The 25,179-nt window shown below is 35.1% G+C and overlaps 3 protein-coding genes across 8 annotated transcripts in view; 2 read left to right on the plus strand and 1 right to left on the minus strand.

Moving 5' to 3' along the window:
• The window catches only part of LOC123867066 (polypyrimidine tract-binding protein 2), a 270,705-nt gene extending 264,563 nt beyond the window's left edge, over positions 1-6,142 (plus strand). For all 4 annotated transcript variants that reach the window (XM_045908910.1, XM_045908912.1, XM_045908909.1 and 1 more), the window contains one exon: positions 1-6,142. In XM_045908910.1, the coding sequence (XP_045764866.1) occupies positions 1-133 (133 nt within the window). In that variant the 3' untranslated portion in view covers positions 134-6,142.
• Positions 5,309-25,179, minus strand: part of LOC123867070 (twinfilin) — a 22,684-nt gene continuing 2,813 nt past the window's right edge. The window contains exons 7-10 of one of the 2 annotated variants that reach the window (XM_045908917.1): positions 24,744-24,887; positions 24,381-24,499; positions 21,424-23,535; positions 5,309-5,319 (exon numbers count right to left, since the gene is read on the minus strand). In XM_045908917.1, coding sequence (XP_045764873.1) covers positions 23,383-23,535; positions 24,381-24,499; positions 24,744-24,887 — 416 coding nt within the window. In that variant the 3' untranslated portion in view covers positions 5,309-5,319; positions 21,424-23,382. Of the gene's footprint in view, positions 5,320-20,083; positions 20,994-21,423; positions 23,536-24,380; positions 24,500-24,743; positions 24,888-25,179 lie in introns of those variants that run through there. The other variant, XM_045908916.1, reaches the window with a different exon arrangement.
• The window catches only part of LOC123867072 (RPII140-upstream gene protein), a 21,708-nt gene continuing 5,639 nt past the window's right edge, over positions 9,111-25,179 (plus strand). Inside the window, exons 1-6 of one of the 2 annotated variants that reach the window (XR_006796321.1) lie at positions 9,111-9,518; positions 9,915-10,080; positions 10,574-10,662; positions 11,231-11,364; positions 12,064-12,172; positions 12,339-12,529. Coding sequence is in view for 1 of the 2 variants with exons in the window: in XM_045908919.1 (XP_045764875.1) it covers positions 9,340-9,518; positions 9,915-10,080; positions 10,574-10,662; positions 11,231-11,364; positions 12,064-12,172; positions 12,339-12,459 (798 nt within the window). In the remaining variant the exon portion in view is untranslated. Of the gene's footprint in view, positions 9,519-9,914; positions 10,081-10,573; positions 10,663-11,230; positions 11,365-12,063; positions 12,173-12,338; positions 12,858-25,179 lie in introns of those variants that run through there. The other variant, XM_045908919.1, reaches the window with a different exon arrangement.

Below are 25,179 nucleotides of genomic sequence, written 5' to 3' on the forward strand. Positions count from 1 at the left end.
GAAGGACCGAAAAATGGCGCTCGTGCAACTGCCGTCGATCGACGACGCGGTGGCGGCGCTCATCAAGATGCACAACTACCAGCTCTCCGAATCCAACCACCTCCGAGTGTCCTTCTCCAAATCAAGTATTTAAACAAAACGACCCAACGCCTCGGAATATCACACAACAGTCGTTTTAAATGTGCACGCAAACAAGATTGGACCCTTTCGGATGACGAACAGCGTACCTAGCTCTCACGCCTTATTGTTCGGTGATGCGACTGTACCTCTCTCACTAATCGAGAACATCTCGACTGAAAATTATGATATATCTGTATTACGCTTACTCGGATCAGTATAGAAGTTAAGTGCTAACTCTATTTCATTAGAATACGTACTATTACTGTACCCCATAATTTAAGATGTCTCGTCATCGTTTCGGACGGCAGCTATATTCGATTTTAAGTTTTTGGAGGGTACCCTGACGTCGAATCGTAACCTTCGCTGTGCGATCAGAGAGGATTTATATTTTGTGTGGTATTCATTCCGTAATTTTATTATTCGATATATTATTTTTATACATACTTAGCGTTAATCGTTTCCAGTGATTTCTGCGTACGGTTTCTATCTCAGAGTAAAGATTAACGGTCGGTTCACATTAACATTCGAAATGTCAATCTTAAATTTTACATGGCATATTCGTTGATGTACGAGTATATTTCCACAACGTAGGTAATTTACAAATATACAGAGAGAAGAAAAATTCGTCTTTTTTGCCTTTATGTTGCACATTACGTTTTGGAGTCATATCTCTATTCAATATGCTATGACAACATTTTAGATTGTCACTTCGATACGCTTTGACTTAGTGTGAATTCGAAATTCGAACTCGTGTCAGTATGAATCGACCCTAAGTTACTGATCGCTAGTAAAATACGCGTTCTAGACATATCACATCACATATCGATACTTCAGTCGTATGATTGATTAGGAAGATTGTTGATTTAGTTAAATAACAACACATTGATGATGACTGAAGTCGTTAAAATATGTAAAAATTGCCTATCTCGGCATATTGTCGGGTAGGAATACGCAAATGTTCATATTAGTTAAGTACGGGTGTCCGTACCTGTGTCGACTGCAGTTGTGATCTGTAGCTTATCGTTACTCTGAGGTTTCAATCAGTTCGTATGAAGCAGATTGCAATTAGATTGCGCTAGAATTATTTACAATTTGGCAACTTTTATACTATCTATTTTGCGGCATGTTAAACATTGCCTCGGTTGTTTTGCGGTTATTATTGTAACAGGCTTATTAACGATAAATAGTATTTTTATATTATAATATTCAACACTAGAGCACATTGTTAAAAGTATTTCTTTATCACTTTTAATTTGCAGTTATTACTCTAAGATTATATTTTATACATAATATAGTTTATGCTCTATTATAATCAGCACAATTTATTATGGCATTTTTAAATAATTATTATTATAGGTTTGTACGCATACACATTTATTTTTTAATAACGAATAGCTACGTTCAGGAATGTGTATGTGTGTGCAATATTAATTTTAGAGAGGATGTAGTATAATTTTAGGTGTAAAACTGTCGTCTTCTGTAGCCGGCACATCCGGAACCTCCACTGAATTCTTCCGTAACTGTTGCGTTGTTTAGGAAAATGTTCTGTTTACTGTTGAAAAAAGATAGTTTCTTCTCGATTAGTTAGCGTAATCACGACTTGTATCACTAATCAGCTATGATAGTTGATATTATAATATCATCTATAAAACGTTATGTTCGGTGACATAATAGTGACATGATGCATTTATTTTGATGTTAATTTATATTAATGGTAGCTACAACATACTATAAATGCTCGTGCATATAATCACTAAGCAGTTAATTATAGATAATTATTTATTTGTTTACGGTCAGGGTCGACCCTGCACAGTTATATAGGTACGACAGTGTGGACAATGTTGCGCTAATGTATTTTTTAGAATAATTTTAAATAAAAAGTAAGTATAAATAAAATACTATTATAACGTTGCCACACTGTTAATTAAGGAACTAGGAAGTCATGACGTTTTATCAATAAAGAATATTTTCAGGATTTGATGCGAATGCACATATCTACGTTGTGTGCGGAATTTATGCAGTATCGCTTTAACACGACAGTATTTTAGTTTTATGCTCTCTCACTCGACACTTTGTACATAACTGTCAGCTCGCGGCGAGCTCGTGGCTCCGGCTTCCCTTCTTAACATTGCACTCGACTGGTTTTCACACATCTTTGCCTTCTTAAAATTAAATAAAAATGCGTCTAGTCCAATGCAAAAGAGATTAAGTTTGTGGATTAAGTAAATTAACGTGATAACTTTAAAATTTCTCTCAAGAACTCTGGTAACGATTTTAGAGATATTATTTATTTATTGTAACGAATTTGGTCAAAGAGTTGGTGCCCGCAATCTACGCTCTGACGGTTAGGACCAGATTAAGTGTTCAGCTACACGTCCAGTCTATGTGATTAGGCAAAGCATGCGTGAAACAGATACCTGAATTATGACGAGTTAGTGAAAACGTTGCTGTTTGCAACATGATAATTATCAATTAAATTTTAATAGAAGACGTCTAATGTTAAGTGGAAAATGTCAAAGAATTCATACATATCTTCCCTTACCCGGTGGCGGAAACCTTTTATTACTTAAGGTGGAAAATGAAAATGCGTACATCTTTAAGGATATGAACAGTAGTAGTTTTTGAAATATTCCGCTGTAATGTAAGGCTTCAGGGCCCCGATGCCCTCGGTGTAAGGTTCATTTTCAACATATCTTTAGTCACAAAAATGTTTTTGATTTTAGTTTTATAAACGTAAACTGTCATAAAAGTTACATATTTACACTATTATAAAATGTATCATATACATCACGTACCGTTTAAAATTAATATAATATAAAAATAGAGCTTAGTAAGATGGTTAAACTAAAAAAAATTAGATCGTCATGTAATGTAAGGTTACTAGAAAAATTTGATCGTACAGATTATACCTATAAATTCTGATAAATAACCTATCTACGCTAAGAACGTGTAAGTAGTAGTTTGGTTTAAATAATGTTAGGCGACCAGGGTGTGGTGATATTTTGCACGTTTTTGAAGATGTTTTTCTAGGATACACGAAATTGTGCCAGCGTTTTGAAATCATGTAAAATTTGGTATGATGGTGGCGGAAGATATCGGTAGTAATCGCAAATTAATATTATTACCAAACATGTATCATTACAAGATCACAAAAGGAGTTCTACTGAGGAGTATCTACTGTACTCAGCGTAGACGCTACACACACTGGCCACTAGTGATTTCACTTTCATGACCAATTCTCATGGACCTTCAACACGGTAGGAGCGCATTCAGCCAAATTTCTTACTGTCGAATTTTTTTTGATAATGCTATCTGATAATGCTCTCCATTGTATTCCCCTTTGCTCAGAGCCGTAACCCCTTTTTATTTATACTTATGGTAAGGGTTTTCTTGGGATAAATCCTTGTAAATATTACCGACCTAAAAAATTATCAGCTGTCATAGTTAGTTAATGCCCTGTTATTATAAAAAATTGCTTATTTTTTTAAATACCAGGCCATGCTGGGTTGAAGCAATTCATTATTAAAAAAATTTAAAGCTTCATTTTTACCATAGCATCATTCTCACTTAAATATTGAAGAAGGAGAAAAATATTTTCTAAATAATATGAAAATTTAAACTAATAATGACACAAAAAGTGGATGGAAAGGATTCCCTTAGCCGTGTTGCCCTTTAGATTATTTGGACAGTCACAGCAACTCACTGTGTGCCATGGACAGTCGTGGACGACTGCAAAGTGTGTGTAGCGTTTGGTGGCCTAAAATTTTCTCAATAATATTGGTATTGACTAATAGATATATAATTATAGGGGTTTATGTGTTTAGAGAAGTATTTTAAATATTTAGGATAATATCGTAATAATATAATTAAAAAATAATAAATCTGTGTTTAGAATGAGATGCCAAATTTAAAGTCAATACACATTATTTTAGGTAAAAAGTAATTGAATTAATCTTAACATTTATTAAAAAGTTGATGAAAATGTTACAGTTAAATTATATTTGAGAGTTTTATTAAGCGCAATATATGCAATTTTATTCATTGTAAGCGAACATTGTTTCAATTTGTTAGTTAAAGTTATGCGTTGAAAAATATGTGAGAGCTGTTGTTTTTCAATCCTATTAAATTGATCCATTCGCGTTGATTGAGCGCAGTTTACTATAATCGGTACCCTACATGTTACTTCGCAATTTGTCTTTGATGTGCTTACTCATATCTGTTCATATCACACGATGGGGATATATCCCTACTACTTATTGATGCTTCTTTATTCCTTAATCTTTTACGGCATTTTAAATATTTTTTATATTTTATAACGTACCTATGTAACAACACAGAACACCATGGATAAATGCCAAAATATCAATAAATAAAATTGGCATAGGTGGTCTCAATTCTTACCCAGTGACTAACCGTAATTTTTTTTAAACTAAATTTTGTTTCCGATTACCTACCTACCTACTTTGTATTTTTTCATTGTAGTTTAAAGTGTCGTCATTTCTTTGTATTTTCTTATTTTAGCATTAAGCCTTTTGTGTGGTTAATTTCATTCTTATTTTTAGTTTTATAATTAAACTATTATCATCATTAATTCTTTTTCTTTATTTTCCTCACCTTTCCTGTCTCCGTTTGCTTATGTACCACCTATTCGATATCGTCAAAATCGTCTTCGATTTAAATTTCGCTCCTTTTAGTTTATTCTAATAACTTATTTCATCAGAATAGTAGAACTATTTGTAAATAAAACTTATACATTTTTAAATGGGATCAATATAATGAGGTTACGTACGATTGTACACCATCTGTACTCTAGACCTACTCTTATCTACTTAGATCTAAATTGTCTCGTCATGACTACAGAACTATGCTGTTAAACGTTTCAATACATACCTACCTACTTACATCCTCATCTGAGCCCTTCGCGTCTTGAATATAAAAAGTCTATGGGACTTTGCGAGAATTTATGCGAAATACAGGTTGTTAAGTTGAATGTGAAAGGGGTAAGGGACTCAAATATTGCCAATGATAGGTTTTATTTATCACGTGGAATATACTACGCACAGGGTATAATGTGAATATATAAGCCGACTCTGATGCCTGCTGGTCAGGTTGGCGACTGTCCGTGCCACGTCCCTTATTCCTGCGTTGAAAGAACTGATGCATTCCTTATTGAAACGTTGATCTAGGAGAAATGTATAACTGCCAATTGATAGGGAAGAAGATTTAGCGTCGAACTATTAAAGTAGTTATTATCAATTGAAGATTATTTGTTTAAGAGAATCGATTAGCTCCTATAATATGGCAGTTATCCTTGTATTAAATTATTGTGGGTGTAAATGTAAATACACTGACCTTATAAATAATTAAAATAAAATTATAGAACTATTACGAGATTAACATAATCAATACCTTAAGATTAACTAGATAAATATCCTATTCTAATTTCAGTAGTCGCTCTAGTAACCTTATACCTGCCTACAGAAAAGTATTCTTCGTAGTGGCTAACTATATGTACCTTGTACCCGTCTTTGTTACAACATCTAGCGATCTTTTGTTGAATTACTAAAAAAAAATTAAAGGTGTGCAAATTAAAGGGTTGTGTGTAAAATAAAAATAGTTTAATAGATGTAAAATCGTTCCATGTAACGATATATATTTGTCTTCTTTTTTCGTCTCCATCCTCCTAATTTTTCCTTTTGAAGTAGTTAATACAATTTAAAATGTCAAAACTTTAGACTAATTAATACTAATTTAAAACAATATGCCAAAGACCAATCATTGGGAAAAATAACAGGGATCTATCAGATAAATATTTTTAATTTCCACTAATCTAAATAGAAGATCAATTTATAATATGATTTAAGCAAGCTTTAACAAGCACAAGTTATCCAAAAGATGTATTTTGAAGATTGTTTTGTGTAAATTAATTTTGTGTAAACGCCAACAGGCAACTTTTGACGGCTACACTATGTAAACCACATACAGTTTATGTGAAATATATAAATATATACACTATTTTAACAACTAAGTGACTACACTATTAAACTCTAGATTTATTCTTTGTCATTTTATAATAAAATATAGTTGAAAATAATAAATTCTATTATTAAATATCCAACTCTTACATCGACAATCAGAATAGAAATCAGGATGGACAGGTTCGACTGGGACACCTTTTTCACCTTTATCGAGAGCTCAGCGACGTAGTACCCACCTTCATTGAAGTAAGTATAGGTACTTACCTAAGTACCTAGTGAGATAAATACTAATAAAAATGCCCTCCCGGGCGAATATCGGACTCTGCGAGCAATCTCCATAGAGATTAGCCATCTACGCGGGAGAATAAAGTGGACCCAAAGATAGGTGCACTTTTATACTCTCACTATATACCTATACTAACTGATGGCCGCAGCTTCGCCCGCGTGGATTTAGAATATCAAAAATCCTGTGGGAACTTGATTTCCCAGTACAAAAGTAGACTCTCCATAATAGCCCGTCATCGGGATGCAACTTGTTTCTGTACCACGTAAAAAAGTTTAAACGGATGATCCTTTAAAAATCCCGAGGGATTTAGGAATAGGATTTTTAGGATTTAGGAATGCAATTCCTTACAGCATCAGGGTTGAGGAGTTGGGTCCTTGAGGTCAAAGACAAAGTGTTTACTTGGTATTTCAATATGACGGAATAAGATCAGCTGCATGACCGACGGTTTACGTGCTCTCCGAGCACGGGGATAAATCACCACTAACTTAGTAGGTACCTAACTGTCTACCAAACCAAACCAAAAAACCAAATACATATTTAATTACTATGTTTAATAGGAATCGAACCCAAGACCTCGTCATCCGCAATTGAATATGCTAACCACTAAACTAACGAGGCAGTTAAAATAAATACTAAAAGTAAGTACCTACCTACTTTAAATAAACTTAATTTTAATGCACATAAGAGAGATCGCCCACCGTAACTTTTTGCAGCGATACAGCCGCAAAAAGGTGCGTGAGAGAGAGGATATTATGTGTGTAAAAGGGGTGGAAAATGACAGAAGTGGAAGAAAAAGATATGTTGTGCCGACCCCACATAGCTTGGAATCAAGGACAAGAAGAAGACAGCCGGCCAAAAAGGTCGCTATACAATACGATGCGTCGCTGGCCCGTGTACCTACGTTCGCTTACATTTCTGTATTGCTGCAAAAATATCTCGTAATAATGGACTATTAATCAAATGGTGTGCAAGTAAGCGGTAACGGTGATAAGTCCCTAGCCTGTGCCTAGCATTCTTAGTTATGATTTTCCCTGTCGACTGTTGGCACATAATTACCAGTCAATTGCTTTGATTCCTAGGTATCACTATGATAGGTAGATATGGTGATGCGAAAACTAAAACTAGTTTTCCCGCCAATAGAAAGTTGGGGGTCGATCCCGGACACGCACCTCCAGCTTTTCAAAGCTAGGTATAATATGCGTTTTAAACTGGTTTTAAACATGGTTTTATTTACTACCTACCCTACCTAGTTACTTAATTCATAATAGGTAAGTATATTATATAATATATCACGCCTTGCTTTATCGGTAACAGAAAACATAGTGACGAAACCTGCATGCCTGAGAGTTCTCCATAATGTTCTGGTAAATAAGATGGTTTTTCCTATAATATTTCTCAAAAGTTATACATAGTTAATTAAAAAACCATATAATTACTGGTAGGTTTGCTTTAAAATGGTTTTTGGACGACAGTTTTGCATTTTGACTGCGTGTTGACAGTGTCATTATTGATAGGCGCTGTCATTCTGACGTTGACACCTGACCTTCGAATAGGGATGGTAAAGGCCAACTAAATATGTCGATATTTTTATTTCAAAATAATTGATGATTGCTAATAAAAAACTGGTCAGACTCGCGCAATGAGGGTTCCGTACTCAGGTATTTTTTCCAATGTCTGGTACGATAAATCCAAAAACTATTGGGCATAAAAATAAATAAAAATCTGTTTCAGAATATACAAGTATGTAGTTAAAGTTTTTTTATATGATACCCCACTTGGTATGATTATCTTACTTTGAAAATTGAAAGATATTTTAAGTTTTTTTTTCTGTGATGTTACCACAAATTCACGGTTTTCGGATTTATTCCCTTTTCTAGTGCTATAAAACCTACCTACCTACCTGCCTGCCTTTCATGATTTAAGGTCAACGGGAAGTACCCTATAGGTTTTTTCGACATACACGACGGATGGACGCACGGATGAATAGACGGAGGGATGGACAGACAGACAGGTCACCCCACGTATACCAAGCTGATTTGACGAAAAAATGAGTAAAGCTTCACGCCAATATAATAATATTTACTTGGGTCGCCCAGTAAGAAAACGCCCCCTTTTGGCCACCCGACGTATCCTGAGCTGATTTGACGAAGAAATGAGTAAAGCTTCACATTCAAATGAGGATTTACTATCCTCAGTAAAACCGATTGGCGTGAAACGGTCAGTTATCGAAAGCTGGCACGTTCATAGGACTCACACAAATGCAATTTTATGATAAGACAATATGCTATAAAAAAATTGACTCAATTCATATTACTTTGCAACTTCGTTTTTGGCGCGCTGCGTGTCACAACTTTTGGGATAAATATCGTTTACTTAAATAACAACATACTAAATGATAGGCTATCATTTATATGTATTGGCACTCCAAGCACTATCAATCTTAGTATGTCAGTGCTCTTCTGTCGATATCATCAATATTATATCCTTGATACAGGATCGCGACATCTCGTATCTCGTAATAATATTGATAATGTAACATGCCTCAATATTGTCGGTATGCGCAAACATGACTAAGGACGCAGTTCTATCTAGTTTGGTGATAATTCGAGTCAATTCGGTTTAATTAATTGGTATGCAACTATCGATTTCCCTTACATCCTTTCACCTCACTAAAACTGACAACAGCTGTCAATTGTCACTTGTCACTTGTCAGTTGTCAGTGTTGCAGGTTGCTTAGCTTAGTTTTCATGAACATGAGCAAATACCTACAGATTTTCATTATAATATGCAAGAATCTGTAATATGTTTTTTAAAAGTACGAACTAGAAAATAGATTATCTAAACCAATTGGAAAAAAGTTCAGAGTTACCAAGCTAGTTTCGTAAAATGTGGATATTAGTATCGTCTTAACGTTTGTTTTATAAATGCCCCATAACCTATTTCAAAAGCAAAACAATGTTTAGCCGACTGTTGAATCAAAAATTAATGCTAGGGACCGTTGCAAGACTGTCACCGAGTGTGTTAATACCAATTTTCGGAAGGAGAAACGAAAATGATAACGATGAACTGAATACATCTAATTCGTCACTTCCAAAGACGGGATGGGATAGAGTCAAGGCTATGTACTATAAAAAGTGAGTGATATTTCTTGGTATATTCCACTTCTAAGCCAGTCTCTATAGTCTGTTAGCTAACTCCAGATTGGAATTGGAACATGACAATCTGAAGTTGCAAAAATTCACCATTTTACAATTTCAATGGCAATTTTAGACTTGCCTTTACACAAGTTTAAAAAATCTATTAAAAGTATGCTCCTGAAAAAAGCTTATTATACAATCGAAGATTATGTAAATGGCAAAAAAGCTTGGATTTGACTCGCTCCAGCAATACACGGCGCTGCAATTGTTTGTATACCGTATGGCATATTATTGTAAATTGAATACTTGAAAAGAGCAACCTCCAAGTTTCTTGCTGGTACAAAAATGTATTCATTGCTGTTACTGTGAATAATTTTTTCTCTTGAATTTCAGTGAGTTAGATGAGAATTCAGTTGAATTGCACAATGTAGCACAAGCAACTCTAACTGGACTGTTTGTTGGTGCATGTTTAGGAGGCTTTGTCAAGTCGAGAGAAGCTTATTTGTACTTTATAGAAAATAATCAAGCTACTATTTTTAATTCAACTGTGCAAGCTAAGGTAAATAAAGTTTAATTTATGCACTGGATAGGAACACTACATCCATGATACACTTATTTTACAATTTAATACAATTTTTGATGATGTGGATTATAAATTCACTTGTTAGTTACATAACATGATGTTATCATGGGAGCTTATTGAATTTATTGTCAACAATTTAATACTAGTTGCAATGCGACTTGTGCACCATGTATTGCTATTGCATGTTGATGGTATTGAGTCAGACCTCAAGACAAGTACCAACAACAACTGTTGCTGTATAAATGTTCAACTCAATCAGAATGATGCATAAGTAACAAACAAACGAACATATCCATACAATATATTAGATTTTAGCAAACGGACTTACCATTGCAATTGCATACTCTGTGGATTTTAGTAAACATAAAAGACACTATGATAAAAACAATTGTTTTATTTCCTTATTAGTCTTTTAATTGCATATAGTTTACTTCTGTAAATGATATTTTGAGCTCTTTTTACTTTACAGAAAAAATTGCAGGACTATGTAACAATAGCATTTGCTAAGGGTGCTTACCATTGGGGATGGAGACTAGGTGCATTCACAGGAATGTTTAGGTAAATCTTTTAATTATTATTAATTACATTAAATAATACAATGTATTGTCTGTCATTTAATAAAGTACCATCCCAGACTAAAAGCAAGAACATAGTTTAGCTAATAGATTCACACCACTGCTCTTACTATGATATTAAGTAGGTTTATATTCAATTTTCTTTATTCTATTAATATGAAATGACAAGTATGAAAAGAAGTAAAAATATTTTTAATTCCAAAAGGAAACACAGAAGACTGATGAAAAAATATTGGGTAATAAACCTAAAAAATATTGGGGTCTAAACTTGTCTCTTTTTAGTATTATTGAATAATCATTTATGGAAACATTTGTGATACTTATCACATTTTGGAACTGACAACAACCATTTTAACAAAACATACATTGAAGAGGTATGGCAGTTTTATTAAACCCATAGCTCTTTATCAGTATATGGCATCATACTGGAATGGTAACCAGCCACCAGACCAGACCAGAGACCAGTTAGAAATTATATATTCCTAAATTGCCCACCACTGCAAAATTAATTTGTCAATAATGTAAATTAGTTTGTATATTTTCAATTTCAGTTTAATTTCTACAACAGTATCTGTTTACCGGGATGAAAGTTCTCTATCAGATTACATCATAGCAGGTTCACTGACAGGGGCAATATACAAAGCAATGTTGGGGCCGGCCGCTATGCTGGTTGGAGCTGCTTTAGGTAATTATTTAGTATCTATGTTGCAGCATGATCTAACTTTGGCCATACATGATCAAGTTTATATTTTAGCCCTTGACTGCAATCTCACCTGGTGGTGAGTGATGATGCAGTCTTAAGATGGAAGCGGGCTACCCTGGAAGGGGTATTCTAGTTTTTATTAAACCCAGATCCTTTTGGTTTCTTCACAGCATCATACCGAAACACTAAAACAGTTTGATTGGATACTGGTGTTTGACTTCAAGTATGCATGGCTATCACAATCAGAAGTTTACTGATCAGCTTGATTGTGTATAGGTGAAAGGCAAAGATATTACTTGATATCCTTATAAATAATTTTACTATAATATTTATTTATTGCGACATCGCACCGCAGCGTCGGAAGAGAGCCCAATAGTTGGACGAACATCATGGGAGTCCCAGGGAGCTGCTGAATTCAGCCGGCGCAGGACCGTGGCGTGTGGAAGTCCCTACAAGAGACCGTCCAGCAGTGGACGTCTATCGGTTGTTGATGATGATGATGATGAAAGTCTGTCTGTATGTCACGGTCCATCGGTTTAACCGATTTTGACGCAATTTGGTACAGAGGTAGACAAATACTTGTCTACCGGAAAATCAAAAAGCTCCCACGAGATTTAAAAAAAACCGTGGATATCATCTAGTAGGAATATAAATTGAGTGTAGTATTTTACTATTTTTCAGGTGGAGTATTGAGTGCTCTTGGTGGAATTCTCATAATAAGTGTAATCAAAATGACTGGAGTGACTATGAATGATGTTAGAAATTCGATGTACAAATTTAGAGAAATGAGGTAAGTAAAGTATACTTATTGTATGTAAAAAATAAAAATACATACCAAAATTATAGTACGGCAATTGATGGTTCTGAAATTATTTTTAATTTTATAATAAGTAAGCCAAGTATGTAAATCAGTACTTAAAAGTTGAAACTAAGTTGTAAACCGTTTTTTGTTGCAGGCAAGAGCAATTGAATCAAGCTATCGATAAATCATCGTCAGAAAAACACGACAACCTCACGAGACATCACGACCAAATCGTTGAAGAGAAAGGTGCAAAGAATATAGACCAGTTGTCTTAGCAGCATATGATTATTGGCTAATGATGCTTATTCGGTTGTACACAAATCTCAGAACTTAACTAATTCGACAAGTATAATGCCACCCCTTTTCTCAAAGATGATTATATTATTGTAATTTAGTAAGGCTTAGATAAATTATGCGATATTTATGACAAGATAGTACATAGTCATATACAAACACTGGCAGAAAAGTGTTGCTTCAATTTTATATTTTTTACAGCAGAACAAAAACATACGTAAATGGTTTACATTTAATTGTAAAACCTACCTTATAATATGTACCGTACCAGATAATAATGTTAACAGGGCTCTCTCCGTCACTTACTCCATACAATTGTAGTTCCAATTTCATTTGAATATTAAGCAACCTAAGTCCATGAAATTTTGCAGACATATTCTAGAAACTAATATCTGTGCCTGTGGTGTTTTAGATTTTTCTAAAAATATGTAGTTTTAAAATTACAGGGGCTCAAAGATTTGCATGTGAATTTTTAAGACCGCGTAACTTTGAAGCCGAATATTTTAACAAAAATCTGGAAAACCACAGGCATAGATATTAGCTTCTAGAATATGTCTGCAAAATTTCATGGACTTTGGTTGCTTAGTATTCAAATGAAATTGGAACTACGTTTGTATGGAGCGAGTGACGGAGAGCCCTCTTAAAGTAAAAATCGCCTAAATGATTATCACTGGGATTTCTAGTCAAGATAGGGGCTTATTTTCTGGGATCATTCATATGACACGTGTTATATATTCTACCTTAATGCATTGCATAAAGATTGAATATGACATACCATCTGAATGGTCCCCTAAATAAGATTGACTATGAATTCCAGTGTATATGTATAGGTATTCCCAATAATGGTTGAGTATTTCACAGACACTTTTGACGTTTGTAAGTTCATCTTTTAAATTATTCAACTAAGGTTTATGATATTTTGTATATAACCGAATTAGCACAATTCACAGAATAAACGATAAATAGCGTGACAATATCTCGGGTGTGCCTTGGATTCAAATCGGACGTATGACGTACATATTATGTCAAAGTCCACCATTGTCAAGTCATTGTCCACTGAATAGGTTGGATTTGGATCAGATATCAGATTAGTGCGTGAGCAATATCCGAGTTTTTATATCCGTATTTTCACCGACTCAGATCGGATGAGTGCGTAATCGCTCTATAAGACAGATCTATATACAGTATACACTGTTAAAACGAGATGTAATGAGAATGTTGAATTATTTTTATTTATTGTTTAATGTAGTTTTAATGTAAAAAGTTGTTAGGTTTAGTAATAAATTCAACCAATTATAAGTATGGCTTTTTTATTTACTAGACTTTGCTCGCGACTTCGTCAGCGTGATATAATTTATAGCACAGGAAGAATTCATCTCTTATTTAAAAAAAAAAAAACATGTTTATCATGACTAATTTTTTTCCTCATTTATTATTTAATATTATTTATTGAATGAGGAATGAAATCCACCACTGTGAAGTGTAACGCCACACCGCCTCAGCCAATCGCAACGCGCCAACGCCAACCAGACTATCCGAGTCAAGCCGAGCCAAACGCCGGCCAATCATAGCCTAGCGGCCATTGAACGCCAACGCCAGCGCCATTGACAGCCGAACGCCACTCAGCAACAACTGCCGAATGCCTTTGGTGGGGATAACGCCATATAAAGCCATGCGAGCTCATTTTTAGGATTATTATTGTATCGTACGCATTATAAGCTGAAATACTGCCGGTCTCTGTAAATAAGTGTAATAAGTGTGTAATAAATGTGTAATAAGTAAATAAGTGTAGTAGTAACAAATATATGAGAGTAATTATTAGTGTGTTGAGTGAAGTGATAAAATAAATTAGTGCGATTATACTGATTTGCTCTTTTTATTTAAACCCACTGTTTCATCTCAGAAGTGGGATTAATAAAGAAAGTTATGATGCATAATCGCGCCAATTAACGATTCGGCAAATACATGCCGGCTACTTTGTTCCTCCGCAAGAGGGAAACGAATCACCGTGTAAAAATCAAGCGACAATGAAGATCGTCCACTGCTGGGGCCCGGAAGGTCCTTAGAAGAGTTTTGAACCAGAGGTACATTCATCTGCAGCGTGCATGGTTTCTACGCCCGATGGCAACCTACCCTCAACTTCTACGCGTACTAACTGAGGTATGATCCATCCATTATTCCATTTCAAATTTTAATCCCGTTTTTAATGATATTGATGCATAGTGTAATGAGGTTGATCGTGTTTGTAACCTCTACTGATGAGATGACCGTGAAAGGTTAATATTGCTAACACCCTGTTTGAGGTTATGAAATTAGTATTAGGGCACGCGGGTTATGATAGGTGGTCATTATACGCTCGCGGATAGAGTGAATGGTTTGAGTGATAGCTGAAGCTAAAAATATAACTATAATTTGTGGCATATCTGACCGTCAAATAAAGGTTTAGGTTTAAAGACGTATTCTCATAAAAAAAGGTCATTTACATGAGAAAATAAAGTTTACAATATTCGCCATTTAATGAAGTACTCATTCAGCGCATTTGCTGAAGTGATTCGCATTACTCATAATGTGAGCAGCTAATTATTCAGTTTTAAATGGATTGAATGAGTGTACATTTTTTTTATGTGTGCAGGTATTTTGTTGTACAGTTTAGCTCCTTCATAGGTAAGGGTTTTTCTGCCATAAATTGTTCTAGTTTTGGGTAAGGCAAGGTAGCTAGCTCGACGAGTTTTAGTTTTAATTTTTGTGAATGTAATATTCGTGTGTATTGTTTTATTTACAGTTTTCCTAACAAAAATACACGTGCTGTATATATATAACTGATGAAATAAAGGCGGTAAATACTAATGCTAAAATTTCAACCAATTTATTTAGTCAACTTTTTATCGAATTAGGTAAAAACCCGCTCAACCATCCACTTTTCACGTTGCATCTCGCCGAGATACCCGCAATTTGAATTCGCAGTTTAATTCTAGAGTGCTACCGGTACGAAAAAGTTAACAAGTAATTCAATAAGTTAAATAGTAAAAAATAAAAACTCCCGACTGCTGTTTGCGCTGCATATTTTTTCGGCTCTTACATTAAATCGTATGAAATCCACCACATTGATTGTTTAAAGAATTTTATGTATCCATTGACACACACGCCATCAAGACGAATGACGTATCATTTATCAAAATCGGTTAAAGTTGTTGAGAGGTTATGAACTGACACAAATACATACTGATTAAACGCCTAATCCCTACTTTTGCAGCAATTAATTAAAAAAAAAAAAATCTAGTATATCGGATGGTAACAATAGTTCTCAGACTACCCGCAAATTTCAACCAGAAGTTTTTAAGAAACAAGCTTTGACGCTATTAGTGTTTTTATTTGCACAAGGCTCAGTCATAGTATAAGGTTCTATAAACCTTTAAGGTTATTTTTTTCGCGTCGTCAGTGATATTCCCGCTGCAGTCATACAGACAACACGGGGTACGTGTGGGGTACCTATAAAATATTTTTAAGGGTACAATAATATCATTTACGTCAGAATCGGTTGATGAACACTTTCAGTGTGCTCAAACTCAGTTTTGCATATAGCATGGCGATCGCAATTTGAATGTAAAATCGAATTATTTTATGATGTTCACTTTTGAGTTTCTTGTGAAATTGATTTTCATGTGGTTATATGATTGTTATGTAATATGAATATAGATCTTCATAATTGGGGCAGACGTACTTTATGAATCGACTGGGAGCTACTTGTAGTCAAACAATAATATTGTGCTTATCTTTCTTTTCTCGGAATTTTTGGTGAGTTCGTGAAGTGCAAACGTCATCGCCTACGATGGTCACCACTGATGCTTTGCTGTGCGCTGTGTGCCTGATGCCGAGCGCGTCACTGCGAGGCACCTCATCGTGGCGCGCTAACGATGCAGGGTTGCAGCCAATGGGTATCTATAAGCCGCCGCATTGTCGCCTATTTGGGGTCACATAAGCGCTGTTAAGCGTTTATGCTGTATGGTATGACTGTTCTTTTATTTTTACTAAAAGTTAGTGTTTATGAAGTCTGTACGTGTTGTAACTTGTAGTTTAAATCACATTCTTTGAATGATTGAGAGCATAGTAAGTAGATCTTACTCACGGCTTTGGGACTGTCTCGTATAATATACAAGCCAGTGGCACAGCGTATGAGTAAATACAAATAGGTAGTGTAATGTAGGCAGAATCGGGCACTTGGAGGAAACGTAATAATAATTATTACCAGTTAGACATCCTTATGATTTTGATAATGCTTTTGTCATTTTAGAAAAAAAGTAGCGCTTGTAGGCAGCATGTACGTTACGTACTTTTGCCAACAAGCTTTCAATCGAGTCAATTTTATCATTCTACCTTTAGATTGTCGGTCCAATCATAATGTAAGTAGAAAGTTCAAGTGGCACTTTTAATTATAGCCATGATTTAGCTTTGTGCCGTTCATTGTTAGTCAGGTGGACCGGACGTACCGTAAGAATTTTCACTAAGCCGACTAGACTGACATTTTACATAATATCTTGAGTTCAGTTGGTGTTAGTATGCCTGCCTGGTTATGTAGCTTACATAGTAGGGAATAGGAATGGAATAGAAAACTGTTATTTAACTGATGATCCTGTATTACCTAAATTCAATCGTGAACTGTTTTCGGAATTACATAGATGCCGAAGTGAAGACAGTAGCCAAGTCTTACTTTCTGCAGCCAAGTCTTACTTTCTGCAGCCAAGTCTTACTTTCTGCAGCCAAGTCTTACTTTCTGCCGCCAAGTCTTACTTTCTGCAGCCAAGTCTTACTTTCTGCAGCCAAGTCTTACTTTCTGCCGCCAAGTCTTACTTTCTGCCGCCAAGTCTTACTTTCTGCCGCCAAGTCTTACTTTCTGCAGCCAGGTCTTACTTTCTGCAGCCAGGTCTTACTTTCTGCAGCCAGGTCTTACTTTCTGCAGCCAAGTCTTACTTCATGCAGCCAGGTCTTAATTTCTGTAGTGAGGTCTTACTTTCTACAGCCAGGTCTTACTTTCGGTAGCCAAGTTTTACTTTCGGTAGCCAAGTTTTACTTTCGGTAGCCAAGTTTTACTTCCGGTAGCCAAATTTTACTTTCGGTAGCCAAGTTTTACTTTCGGTAGCCAAGTTTTACTTTCGGTAGCCAAGTTTTACTTTCGGTAGCCAAGTTTTACTTTCGGTAGCCAAGTTTTACTTTCGGTAGCCAAGTTTTACTTTCGGTAGCCAAGTTTTACTTTCGGTAGCCAAGTTTTACTTTCGGTAGCCAAGTTTTACTTTCGGTAGCCAAGTTTTACTTTCGGTAGCCAAGTTTTACTTTCGGTAGCCAAGTTTTACTTTCGGTAGCCAAGTTTTACTTTCGGTAGCCAATTTTTACTTTCGGTAGCCAATTTTTACTTTCGAAAGCCAAGTTTTACTTTCGAAAGCCAAGTTTTACTTTCGATAGGAGTACTTTCATCTCGTTGCTCGTTGAGAGATCTCCCTGCAAGGATTTAAGTGAGATTCCTTTTCAAGTCAGAGTAATAGCATTCACAGCTTCACGAGAAGCTATTCACTTCCTTTCTACAAGCCAGTCTGTTGACGGTTTTTCTTTCAAAAATGTCTCTAAAGTAAAACGTGGAAAAATAGTACAACTGAAAAACGATAATAATTTATAAATTAAATAATGTTCTTTTGTTTCGTCTTGGTTTTAAAGTAGATAAGATTGCAGTTTAGATCACAGACCAATAGCATTGGATTAGAATTTTGTAGAATTCATACTGACCACATTTTGTAAAACCATTTTGTAAGACAGCGAAAGGATATCGCTCATCAGTAGTATAGGTACAATTTGATTATTACAGATGCTTTTGCAAAATTTGTTACTAGCCGAAAACGATCAGTTTCGTAGAATATTATACATAATTTGGCTTATTTGAACATCCTAGCAAACTTATAAAGTGACTATAAGAATGCTTTTACTAGTAGACATTTTAGAGTTTTCGAGTGTCGACTGATTAATAGTTAGGTATGTTTTGACCTCCATGATACTACCACGAGCCAAGTGCCTAGTCAAGCCAAGCCAAGCACTAACCAGACCATGTTAAACGCGTTGTGCCACAGGCCCTAGCGAGACTGCGAATAAAATGATTGGACAAACTGCTTACTTGATATTATTTGGACTACTGACAATACTCTCAAAGAATGTGCTATCCATAATTTGGTATTTACCTAGGTCACGATGCCATGTTGCTATTAATTTAAATTAGTAAACTCGGGGAGGTTATGCGTAACAAGGCAAATGCTCGGTAAAGGATAGCAAGCGATAGGATAAAGCTAACTAGATAATGTAACTGACAAAATTAATATTTCATTTAATTATAACAAAGGAATTTAGTTATTTAGTGGCAAGTTCCCACAAGCATTGCGACAAAAGTAAACACTGATAGCATTTACTCAGGTTCATTTTCGTAACCAAGCTGGTAGGCATTAAGAGAACCCGCAGTGTTAAGGGATTTCGAGGCTACAAAGCTTGTACATGCCTGAGCAGACTCTTTAAAGCCATATCACAGCGCCTACGGTTCTTATATCCAACAGTGCTAACTGTTCCGATAAATAACTTGAAACCGAAGACCTTATTGAGCTATTGCCTACCAGAAAGCTAACCAAGCATTTTCCCATTGCGGGAGCAATTCATTGTTTCAGGACGGCCGAATGTAACGCCACACCGCCTCAGCCAATCGCAACGCGCCAACGCCAACCAGACTATCCGAGTCAAGCCGAGCCAAACGCCGGCCAATCATAGCCTAGCGGCCATTGAACGCCAACGCCAGCGCCATTGACAGCCGAACGCCACTCAGCAACAACTGCCGAATGCCTTTGGTGGGGATAACGCCATATAAAGCCATGCGAGCTCATTTTTAGGATTATTATTGTATCGTACGCATTATAAGCTGAAATACTGCCGGTCTCTGTAAATAAGTGTAATAAGTGTGTAATAAATGTGTAATAAGTAAATAAGTGTAGTAGTAACAAATATATGAGAGTAATTATTAGTGTGTTGAGTGAAGTGATAAAATAAATTAGTGCGATTATACTGATTTGCTCTTTTTATTTAAACCCACTGTTTCAGAAGTATACTTTTATAAACATTCACTCTGAACACGGGTCTCCTCTCAGAATAAGGGTTAAAGCCAAAGTTCGACACGCTGACTAAGTGGCCAAGCAGACAGATTATTTACTATATTACAGACACTAAATTGGCAGACTTCACACACTCTTAGGCATGCAGGTTTCCTCACGATGTTTTCATTCAGCATTACTTAACTATGGGTTGGAATTTTTATGAGTTACTAGCTGACGCCCGCGACTTCGTCCGCGTGGATTAAGGCTTTTCGAAATTCCGTGGGAACTCTTTGATTTTCCAGGATGAAAAGTAGCCTATGTGCTAATGTAGGATATTATCTATCTCCATTCTGAAATTCAGCCAAATCCGTCCAGTGGTTTTTGCGTGAAGAAGTAACAAACATACACACACACACACACACATACAAACTTTCGCCTTTATAATATTAAGTGTGATTTTTAAGGAATATTTATTACAATAAAAGTAAAATAAAATATCAAAAGCATTTATTTAAACCACTAGAATAAAAGATATGACTGAATACAAAAATATAATGAAACTTTCGAAAATAGGTAGGTATATACCTATAATTTAAAAAAAAACTATCTTGTGCATTTCCAATTATTTACGTTACACATTTTTTCACAGGCAAAATACGAAGGTAAAGTCTAATGACGACGAAATTGTGAAATCAATTTTATGGTTCCAGTACACATTAGGCCAATGCGCTCGGCGAGCACTAACCAACGTGTATATACAGTTGTTACGGGTCACTTTCAGACCTGGTGCGTAATGGCCGCAGCGACCAGTTAATTCTTTCATGATTTCACAAATGCACGCATTATGCGGCCATACAGCGGCCTGTATTTAAAACTGGGCCCTGTGGCCATGGTCGCGCGACCTGGTCGCCTGATACATGCTAGGTCTACGAAAATCTCGCGGTAAATATACGCTAAGTGGCCCTGAAGGCATTCGCCGAATGCATTGGTCCAGCGCGTTGGGCCGATGTGTACTAAGCTCTTTATAAAAAAGACTATTTAAAAAGAAAAAATATTTTAAAACAGCGATAATGTGGCTAATTTCGTTGTACGCTATCTCTTTCTAATTGTTCCCTGCGAAAAGCATAGCACTACATTTAGCCCTGTCAATTTAGTTTAGAGATAAAGTAAAACGGTATAAGCTACATTGTAGTCACTAGATACGAGTTTATGGACTTTATTTACATTGGCAAGATACAATACGAAATATAATTTAAAAAATCATCTTACGTAAGTATATAAAATTTTTAGAACTTTAATCTGCACATTGAGAGCTTGAAGATTCTTCAAAAGAATAAAATTAATATCATCTTAAAGCAAAACGATTGTTTTTAGATGACTGAAACAAAAAGTATTACATACTATTGGCGTCACTCAGAAAAGCAGGTATTATTTAAATATTTTTATCGAATAATTGGAATGTCTCTCAAAACCAGCACAAAAAACACCAGGTTCAATGTGTAGAGGTTATCCGAGAGTTTTAATCTAAACAAATTAATGCCAAAATAAATAATTTAATTAGAGCGTGATTGCTATCACAACATCTAATTATCCAGTTCACAATCCAAATACCGAAAATATGCGATATCGCTCCGAATCTCAGAAGGAGACTGAACTAAAACCTTCGAAACACCCGTATTTATGCAAGTTCAATCTTGTTGGCCTCCTAGTAACAGATTGTATGACATCGAATGAGCCAAATATCGATTTTACCAAACTACCTTCATCAGATAAATTAATAATTTTATATTATTTTTGACAAATAAAATCAATTTTTAAAAATAACCTTACAATACCTACTTAAAATAAATAAGTTTTTAGGAAGCTTTATTCCATAACGCATTTAGAATATTATGTTAGCAAAATTAAACTAATAATGATTTAATTACTTGCTTAATTAAAATGAGATTAAAATTATCTATTAAAATAATTATTATTGTATTACAAGCTGGAACAATAAAAAATAAAATCATAAAATTATTTCATGATCCTGAATACTGAATAAAATATTATATTATTTTATTATCATAGTTTAATGAAACACTTATGGGCATAATTATAATTTTCTACTATTTTTTAATAAATATAAAAAAATTATATCGATAATAAAAAAACTTTTGAAATTATTAATTTTATACCATCCCATCAACTTCTTTATGACTGCTGATACTATACGATTTTTATAATAATATTATTATTGCACATTTATCAAAAATAAGCCTAACATATTATATTATTATGAATAATTGGTTTAATACTGCTTTTCAATTATTTATTTATTGCTCTTTAATTACATACAACAGCAAAGATTGGTCAAATTCTACTACAACAGTGATCTCTTCAAATTATTAATAATTTTGGTGATTTTTTAACCAGTGAATTATACATTTAATACATTTTGCTACACAATTCATTGTTTTTCGTAAAAACACGAATCACTTAATAGATTTTCATAGGACTATCGGAACGGAAGAACAAGATCTAATAAACACACAATTTTCAGTATTCTGCATTTTATAATTTGATAAATTTTAAGTTGAAACTTCAAAACATGTCAAAAAAACTATTATTTTCAATCTATAATAAAAAAACAGGAAAGGAACTTTGGAAGGAAAAGCTACGATTATAACAAAGGTATTCTTAATATAAGAAAAGCTCTTACTGAATAATATATTATTTGCTCTTATGTTTTCGCACCTCTGTTCAAAGAGTTCTTGCGGGTCGGTAGAGATCCGAGATTCCTCTTAGGTCTTGTTTAGGGAGATACTTTAGCATGAACAATCTCATACTATAATATCAGTATACGTTTAATCTGGTCACACTACCGCTGCACGAGCTATGCCCTGCGTCTAGATTGAGGCCTTCAGTTATATCATCGACGTCGATAAGCGTGGATCAGTGGATAGACGGATGCTGGTCAATAAAACACCTGATCCATTATCGATCGACGGTAATTCGACAAGTGGTGGATCGACAGCCAGAACCATTTCATCATTGGTCCATCAATACCAAGCAATCGAAAAAATCGAATAGATTTGATGTAAGGACTATGCATCGACGTCGACTGATAAAATCATTCTACTACAGCGTAATAAATGAGTTCAGTGGAACGATACCCTTGATGTTTGTGGACGAGCTGACTTCCATCCACCATATTGGTATGTCGCTGTGATGCACTATTAAGAAAGATACGACTAAGAAAAATATGACTTTTGCTGGTTGGTATAGTCTGTAACCCTGCAGGTGTGCAAAGGGTTCGAAGCAAGGGTAGGCATTTAAGTAGGAACATATTTACTGGCATCACGGCGGCTGGTAATTGCGGGTCGTGAATCCTTTAATTTATCACTTAAAGGTAGGAGATTTCTTGGGATCCTAATGCGATGGGTTCCCTGTTCCTACCACATTTTTTGCTAGTAGGTCAATGGAACATAGCAATTAAGTTACTACAAATAAGGTAATCAGTGCTTTTATGCCATTATGCTTGCTTGGTTCAGATATCTCCGTCGATGGACCGTATGAAGTATTAGTAGGTATACCAATTTGAAATTTTGAGAATTCAACACTCAGCCCCTCAATATGTCCATCTTCATCATTTATTATTGTAAAGAAAGCTTATTGTGGCGAAAGAAGATAAACTTGGTTCTGAAATTAAAATTTATAGACATACCAATCGTTTTCGACATTTACTTGCTTTTTTGATATGTCTTTATCATTTTGAAGGTGCGAAAGACATCCTTAATATAAGAAAAGCTATTGAGTTGTTTGCGCTTTAGTGATTCTTTTCGCGCCCCTGTTAGGCGGGCCCTTCGGTTTCGCGAACGCGGGTCGATGAAGGTTCCTCTTTGGATGGATCTCATCGTATAAATACTCTTCGGTTAATTCCTTACCGTCGTCTATTTCTAGCTGGAAGGTGAAAATAATCAAATTCAAAAAACTGGTTAAGTGCGTGTCGAACTCGCACACGAAGGGTTCCGTACTTTCATATAAGATATAACACTTTTTATTTTTTTTGGTTGTAACCACAAATTCACGGTTTTCGGATTTCCCCCCATTTCTTGTGCTATAAGACATTGCTAGCTGCGAAATTTCATGATTCTAGGTCAACGCTATAGGTTTTGATTTATTTGATGGGTCTTCGCAGACACTACAGATAGACAGACACACAGACAGACAACGAAACAGCAGACAGAGAACAAAATAAGGGTTCCTTTTTTGTCTGGAGATACGGAACCCTAAAAAGAGGGTATTTTATCGTAATATCACAAAATGTATTACACTGGAGACGTATGTTTTCGACCAATCAGACTCAATAGTCTCTATAGATATTACGTGAAAAAATAATCACGTCATGTAACAACAACCTGATTGGTCTTTTAACCTTACGTAACGTTTTAATTTTTACTCCTAGGTTGCATGACAGGCGGTTGGAGAAACATTAAAACCTTTGAACCAACCAACCTTACAGACTTAGGTAGCTGTATTCAAATTTTATGCTTTCATGATTAAGCTTAAATGTTAAATTTTGTCTCAAAACAAATTAACTAACCCCGACTTGGCAACTTGTTTCGCTTTTAGTGACAGTCAAAGTTTAACTTTAATTGTCACACAATTTTAACTGTTGTCATGCAACTGGATCTTAGTAAAATAAATAGTAAATTGCAAATGTACCTAATAAATTACTAATGTACCTTATAGAAATTAGGTTTTTTACAGACAAGTAGGTACACTATGTATTTGTATACACTTACCCGTTTCACAACGACGACACCTATTTTTTCAATGATTTCTAAGAATTGGCCTTTACAACTTGAATACATCATTCTTTCCTTTATACTGCAGCTGTAACCGGGCATTGAATATATGAACACTGGAATGAAAACATTTAAACTTTTAAAAAATACAGGTTTTTTTTTGTAGTTTATGGTACCTTCTCAGTAATCTTCAGTACCTGTCTTCGTTTTTGCTAGCATTCTGATTACACTCTGTATAGACTTCTATGGACATACGCTCACTAACATCGACTCCGTAACGTCAATGGATCGCCTCGCTCGCTGACGCTATGGAGTTGATGTAGCCATTCCCTTTAATTTCCTCATACTGAATAAACTCACCAATGCTCTCCATGTGGTCGCCCTCGTGCGTGTGTGTGAATATATACAGATGGTAGCGCGCGGCGTCGCCCGGCACCTGCGCTGGTAGTTCAGTCAAACTGATCACTGCCGCCTTTGACAGGCAGATTTTTTCTTCTTCTAAATCTGTCAAAGATAAAAACGTGATAATTATCTAATTTAAGTATAGGATAATATTATGTAATCTCGGAGCATTCTAGTTCAAATGTGTTTACATAAACATAGTACAATCAATGCTACTATACTTTGAATAGGATAATTTTGTGATTCTAAATATTGTTTTCGTATCTAAATAAAATTAACAGGAATTTTAGTTATTTGCGATTTGTAACATCAATTAAGTCATGATATTGTGTCCCTTGGGGGTATTTATTAGTACCAGAAGTACAAAACACAACACTTTATTAAAGGAAATTAT

Source organism: Maniola jurtina, chromosome 7, assembly GCF_905333055.1.
Source record: "Maniola jurtina chromosome 7, ilManJurt1.1, whole genome shotgun sequence".
Classification (NCBI taxonomy): Eukaryota; Metazoa; Arthropoda; class Insecta; order Lepidoptera; family Nymphalidae; genus Maniola; species Maniola jurtina.